Here is a 7,626-nt window from a genome sequence, read left to right on the forward strand (position 1 = left end):
TCATTGTTTATAAAAAATAAGTTAATAAATTACAATTTTACACAGTTCTTTTGGAAATCGATCGGTGTACGAATACTTTCTACACCCACTGTATATGGTACTATTATGGTACTGTATTTTGATAATGTTATACTGCTGTCGTCTGTATGCTCTACTTGAGATAACGAAAAATGTATTCTTGTTTTTTATTTATCGTGGGAATAGTTTTTATATAAATATTGTATTATTAATAAGAACTAAAGGAAATCCATGGGCCATTTAGGCACAAAATCTAAAGATATTTAATGCATATTGCAATACGTCTTTATGGCTGTTAGGACAGCAATATTAATTTTTAATTCTTGGTTTTTATAGTTATAAATGTTACCCAATACAGGGTCGATGGAAGTCTTCAGTAGATGAATTAGAATCGTCCGATGTAGAGTCACAGGCTGACTGGAGTTCGCAGACGGAAATTGTTTTTTCTCTATAAAAAGATAACATATTAGTCTGAATCCCACAGACGCAGTAAAAATATATAAAGTAATTTAAGTGACATATCCTTTAAACGTTTGTGCATCCACAAGTGCACGTATTATTTTAGATTACTAAGTTATATCATATGAACTGTTTACAAAAATGTTTAAATGGTGTACATGGCGCCATTTACATGGTTATTACCGACATTATGATAATGATCGATAATTGTCGATAAAAAAAACCCATTCAAATGGCGCCATCTAGCGGTAATACATCGAACTAATTTCGGAGTTTGGTCAGCGCCTCTATCGGGAAAACGCCCAAGTTTCTCCTTGAATAGTTCCTTTTTCAATTGCTAGATGGCGCCATTAAGTAAAGAATAACAAAATTCAGTTTTAAAACAATTTTAATGCACACGATAGTAATTACAGAATCAAATGGTTGCTTAGCACATAAACATATGTGCTTTTACACTATTTTTTAATTAAAATTAGTTAATGGCGCCATCTAACGGTGGAGAAAGGAACTATTCGAGGACAAACTTAGACATTTTCCCGGTGGTGCGCTGTACGGAGGTCGGGATTTTAGTTCGGAGTATTCACCGCGAGATGGCGCGTCGATTGCGCGCCAACATTTGAACGTATCTTATATAATTTATCTTTTATAACGTAGTAATCTAAAGTAATACAAGAATAAATACAAAAATAAGTAATACAAAGAATATTTCACTTAAATTACTTTATATATTTCTACCCTGCAGAACTGTAGTTGTTATACCTACATAAGTTACTCGCATAACTTTATTACGATGCTTTACCTTATCGAATATCGCACGTAGTCTTATTACCAGAGTTCATTTTCTCGTGAAATGGTATGTACTGTATAATTATTTTATTATTTATCCTTGGTAATCTTGTTACGCGTTTTATAATTTTATAAACGCATAACATTTTCCCTCAGGGGCTGTAGCTATCTTTGATTGTAGCTACAGTACGGGTTTAGCGATCCCGAGGTACCCGAGCCAGTGAGAGCCCCAATAGACGTGTAAAAAAATTAAGAAACAATGTAAAACATAAAGGATTGGTGTGAAACAATTTAAATGTGATATGGAAAAGAAAACACTGTGCAAGACTTGTGCGATAGTTACAATAATTAAACAGATTACGCAGCCTTATAAGACAAAGATCGTAATTTGAATTAGTTATGCAAACATTAAGAGAAACTTATTGATTTACTTTTTGGAGATCAAAGTCTTACCTGATGCATGGCTCATGGAGACTTGCAGTAGAGGAAGTCGACTCGTTCGAAGCATTGTAACATACTGATTGAGTTCCACAAACGCGTAATTTCTTCTCTGTTCTAAATATTGGAGAAAATAAAAGTAGAAGTGTTTATCTTTCAATTCATTACGTTGATCTTTCATTTTCTTCTTCAGAATTGCGACTGTTACCTGGTACATGACTCTTGGAGACTTGAAGTGGTCGAATTCGAATTGTTTGATTTATTATGACACACGTACTGATTTCCACAAGCGCAATATCTCTTTATTCTTTAAAAAAATGATCAGTTAAATAATTTGATTCCGTGGTCAAAAATTACATTTTAATTTCTTCTTTCGGAATAAAAGATGATACCTTATAGTCGTATTTTGTGTTAGTGAATTAAATTCGTCTGAAGCGTTGTGACACACTTGGTTCTCACAAACGGATGTTGTCTGTTCTCTGTGAGAAACGAAAAAATAAACGGCATAATACATTAATTTTTAATCGTCCATTCGAAGATATTGAATTACCTAGCATATGGCTCTTGGAGGCTTTCAGTAGTGGAATTAGAGTCGCCTGAAACATCTTTGCACACTGTCTGAATCCCACAAACGCAGGGTTTTTTCTCCCTTTTCAATGTTGACAGAAAAAAAAAGTTGACATAAAAATAAAAGTGTTGTGTCGTACTAAAATTCATTATATTGATTGTTCATTTTCTTCTTTAGAATTACAAATTTTACCTGATGCATGGCTCTTGGAGACTATCAGTAGTCGAATTCGAGTCGTCTGGAGCATTTTGATATACTGTCTGAAGCTCACAAACACAGGATCTCTTCTTCCTTTTGAACATTGAAACAGAGAAAGATAATAATTTTATACCACGTTTGGTAATGATTAATAATATTCTTCATTAAAACAGCAACTGTTACCCAATACACGGTTTATGGAAACTTGCACCAGTGGAAGTGGAGTCGTCTGACGCATTTTTACACACGGACTGATTCCCACAAATCCGTGATCTCTTCTTCCTTTGAAAATTAAACCAATGAAAAATATAAATTTCACACCGTTTGTTATTATATTACTTGGTGCGTGGCTTTTGAAGACTTTCGATAGTCGAAGTGGATTCACTCGAAACTTGTTTATTGCTACGAAAATAAAACTTTCATTTCGTATATAGGCAATATTACCCGATTTCTAGGTACTTTTGGTCCAATTATAAGTGTTACCTGGTAGTATCACACAGCCTTTGTAAATCTGAAGTACCGACACTGGATTCGTCGGACACATTACGATAGATTAAACGGTTCCCACAGTTAGAGATTCTTCCTTTCCTTTTAAAAATTAAGATAATGAGAAAAGGTCTCGTATATTTTGTTACAGTTTCTTTCAATCTTCTTCGCCTACTTTGAGTTGTACTTGTGGAGTGATTTGGTGGATTTTGATTCGTTCGATGCATCGCAACACACTGATCTATCCTCGGAAACGAAAGCTTTCGTGACATCTCCCCATTTACTAATTAAATTGATATTAAAAATTAGGAAAATGTTTCACGACTGTATAATAATTCTATTATTTTTTCCATTACTTTTAACCAACGCTAGGGATGCAAATTTTACCTGCAATGTTTTATTGGCGAGTTTCTAACGCATGTATCAGATTTCTGCGTCAGTAGGCAACAGAGAACATAGTCCCTATAATCAGGAGCGTGTCTGGCCATTGTTTGTTCGAAAATAAAATAAATAAGAAACTGAACATTGCAAAGGGAGAAAGAAGAATTGTATCGGCTACATTATATCACGATGTAGGTTAAAAACATTCACGATTTGCAAATGTTTTCTATGTCATTTTAAGATATGCTAGACTTCGAGATGCAATTATGCTTTACACTCATACAAGGTTTCATTTCAATCAGCATTTTCAGGTTTGAAATCTTCTTTTACTTGACGTTGTTTCTTTTAAAAAAATAGTTCACTTTATACGAGCACTTATTTTACAGTGCAAATTTTCGAAAGACTTCTTCAAACATTAAGAAAATATCGTTTCACTGGAAGTTGTTTCGGACGTGAACTTCCTTGGATACTTTGATGAAATGAAAAGCATCGTTAACTGCCAGTTACCCATTTGCAATTAACCCTTTGCACTCGAGAGGTGATTCTCAGTCACCGCTAGATTTTCTTTAGGTTTAATTTCTTTGGAACTCGAAATGTCAATAACATGATTGTCGTTGATGCAAAGGTGACCTGATTCTCAAATCTCAAATTAAGGATCTCATTTACGAAATTAATCTAAGCTTAGCATTCGTGACAATAGAATGCTAAGAAAGCATCTCGAGTTGCTGATAGATACCAGAAGACAAAGCCTCGAGTGCAAAGGGTTAACCCATTCACTGGCAGGAAAATTTAAAGCGTTTTGCCTTGAACGCCAAGATTTAATACAGATGTGTAATCTAAGTTATTATTTTGATAATAAAAAGTGATATTAAATTTGTTGTTTTAAAAAGAAAATTTACTTCTCCCTCGAGTAATTGCAATCAATTTGAACTACGAGACACATGTCGTAGTTGACAGTGAATGGGTTAAATATTAATAAACAGTAATGGATTTTCGGGTGTTTGAACGGATTAGTAGGTATCGATGGACCCTACTAGGTATCTGTATGAAATTCGAAAGAGTTTCGATGACGTTAAGCCAAGTTACAAACCTTTTATATTTTAAAATGCAGACGAATTTCGGGGAAGGGTTCCTTAACGTTAATGTTTCTCGGATAGCCGAAACGCAGGAAGAAAGGCGAGAAAGAAAAAGCGAGACAATCGCGAGGACCAGGCACGAGTTCGTGGGTGCGGTTCCAATTATCCACAGTGGCTCTCGGAAAGGAAAAAGGACCACTGGAGGCCCCTAGGCCGTAAAAAGGGTGGGGTCCTTGCGTTTCCTTTTCTTCCTGTTTCTTCATTCAACCCTCCCCAGAGATCGTGTCGAATCGATTCTCTGCGACTCGTTTGCAAGCCGTCCAGCGAGTGACACACCGGATACGTGGTCGCCGCGTATCATCATTTATTTTTCCCAACGAGAATATTTCGCATACTTTCGACCATACCTCCGATACCTCTTCAAATTTTCATTTCATGTAAGACAGGACCGATCTTGGGGGTGTTTCGATAATATCGTTCAATCTTCCATCCCCTATGTCATTTATTAGGTCATTTTATACATTTCTGTCGCTTATTGCTCCGAGAGTTAACTAATTAATATTTGAGCATACCTTCAAATGTTATGGAAAAATCTAGTCACTATTTCTTTCCCCATTTTTGGAATACCATCACCAAGTTTGTATACTTTACTATTTTGGTAATCGAATCAGTAATATTTAAAAATGATTAGGTGTAGAAATTAATTTTCTGTTATACTAAAATGAATTTACCATTTGTTTATAAATATCAAGCATACAAATTTTAATCTTCCCTAAAATTTAATCTTCTTCTTTAAAATTTAAATTTCTTCTCCTTTCTTCTTCAGGTTGAGAATTTAAAGGATTGCTAATTTACCCTAATAAAATGACAAGTAACTATTTTTACTTAAACTACAGTCATAAATGATCGCCAATAAAGGCACAGAATTAATTTCTATACCCAGTCTTCATTACCTCATGATTATTTTTCAATACTTTTATAAAGTGCCCTCCAAAAGATAGATTTTCTGAAAGTTCCAGCCTAGAATACCCCTTCAAACGATCGAACTCTGCATTCCCCTCTCTTGCACGAATTCCACCGCTATCATTATGCAATTTCATGCAATTTCGCCACAGTTATCGCAGCTAAACTCCGAACTAAAGCGATAAACATCAGTAGACGAATGCACGAGCAAGACCAACGGACGATTTATAGCGCAGGCTACCTCTCGGCTCGCTCGTGCTAGCCATGTTCCGATTCTTGCCATTCAGTCAATCCACCCGGGAATCGTCCCGTTTCTTTCCCATTCATGCATCTATTTCTTGCTGGTTCTACTGCAACCCGTTGACGCGACGCTCCATCCTGTTCCCGTCCCGTGGAAGTATACATTTTTGCCGCGTCGACGATCCCGAAAATAGTTCCGACCAGGAAGAGGATCGGTTCTATTTGCGTCGTCGCGGTAGGTCCGTTGTTGTTTTTACGCGAGCCATGGCGTGCGTCCCAATGGTCCAGAAACGGTCCTCGTGAAAAGGCTCGCCGGAGCGTGGCCGAGGAACTCCTCAGCCAACGACCGGTGCTTCGTAAACGAAGAGTCACTCGACGAGCGCGAGCTCTCTCGAATGAGCCCCCGTGAGCCGTGTTACAGAGCGCAGCTACCTGCGTAGGTGAGCCAAGGGATTCGCCAAAATGTTCCAGGTACCAGTTCTGAAAAAAGGAACGCGTTCGTTTTAACCTTTCTTGCATTTGCTTCTACACGTGACCTTGCAAATTGTGAGTTATGTATTGGCTCCGAAATTCGCAAGTGCTTGGAAGTAAGTTTGGGATCGTTACCTTAAAAGGGTATGGTTAGTGCCTGGACTGGTGTAATTGGCGTCGATCGTATTCGAGTGAATTCAATGCTGAAGTAGAGAATTATATCCGATTTAGACAATATATTTATGTATATTCATATCAACGTGTTCGCTGCGACTTCTCTATGAGATGTATTTAGTTATTAAAAAACAAAATTATAAAGCCCTCTTTAGGTATAACTTTATACATTTTTCGTTACATTAATGTATAAGGATTAGGTGACTTATAATTATTTCTATTCCTTTTCTTCTTCTATACATTACAGAATTCCTGAAGAGAGTCTCAAAAAGTTCGAACTGTTAAATAATAATAAGAAACAATGTCCAAAGATTGATTGCAATTACTCGAAGGATAAATTTATAGCATTTCGAGTCGCTAAATAATTGCAAAGAAATTTTGTTTTAACACGTTTACTGCCAGATTAATATTCTTGAAAATGTCTACGTTATTAAATTATGTTCACAGACTATGGAAAACTACATAATCAAACATTTATTCTGGTATTTTTGTAATTTCATTGAGATTCAAGTACTTCATTCAACTTCATCTTTAGTAACACTTAACTTTAATAATTAGGTCCAAATCACCGACATTCAATAAGGGTTAATTTTTCTCGTCTTCGTCAACCCTTACTTGTAATTCTTCCTACTCATTTTATTTTCGTAACACAAGGCCTTGCAGTACAGAATTTCCGAAGAGTCTCGATAAGTTCGAACCGTTACATAATAACAAGTAAATTCGCCAAGTCGTTTACCAACTCTGGTCCAGGTAGTCAAGCCTGTTCCCCATTACACCCCATTTCTAAGAACTCTACAGCGAATGAAACCGAAGTCGCTCGCGGGTAACGCGCGACGAGTTCAGTTTACCGAATCGACAAACCGAGAGAGGGAAGATTAATCGCGTCATCAGTCGCGTACAGCGGTTGCAATTAAAAGTCGCTTCCTCGTTGCCACGGCCCCCGAGAGGGGGCGCCCCGCAACCGTTTTCCATGGTTTACCATGGCAGCCGTACGATAGTAAAAGAGCAAGATAACGACGGAGTAAATTGTATCGCGAGCGTTTTACGCTTTCATTTGCATAAATATTCTTCGGTGCTCGCGTTCTTATTCGAGTATCAGAGCATCGACGCCCCGTTACTCCGTTTCCACCACAATTTATTCCATTCGTTCGCTTTTCCTTCTTTATTTCTTTTTTTCTTCACCAGGAATCCCATATTGCGTCACCGCGTTCGCTCCCGAGACTTTGTGTAGGATTTTACGATTGGGCGAGGTGTGCTCTAAACTCGCCCCGTCCGGTTTCCGCGTAGAGAAAAAATCGCTCGACATCTCGCCTCATTAAGTGCATTCGCTTGTAGAAGGTTATCGAATGAATTGCGCGTGCGATGATA

At 37.1% G+C, this 7,626-nt stretch overlaps 1 protein-coding gene across 1 annotated transcript in view; it reads right to left on the minus strand.

Annotated features, from left to right (window-relative positions):
• Window positions 1-3,441, minus strand: part of LOC128884882 (uncharacterized) — a 4,813-nt gene extending 1,372 nt beyond the window's left edge. The window contains exon 1 of the mRNA XM_054138548.1: window positions 3,341-3,441. Within this exon, the coding sequence (XP_053994523.1) occupies window positions 3,341-3,441 (101 nt within the window). The remainder of the gene's footprint in view (window positions 1-3,340) is intronic.
• Between the last annotated feature and the right edge of the window lie 4,185 nt (window positions 3,442-7,626).

Source organism: Hylaeus volcanicus, chromosome 2 (assembly GCF_026283585.1).
Source record: "Hylaeus volcanicus isolate JK05 chromosome 2, UHH_iyHylVolc1.0_haploid, whole genome shotgun sequence".
Taxonomy (NCBI): Eukaryota; Metazoa; Arthropoda; class Insecta; order Hymenoptera; family Colletidae; genus Hylaeus; species Hylaeus volcanicus.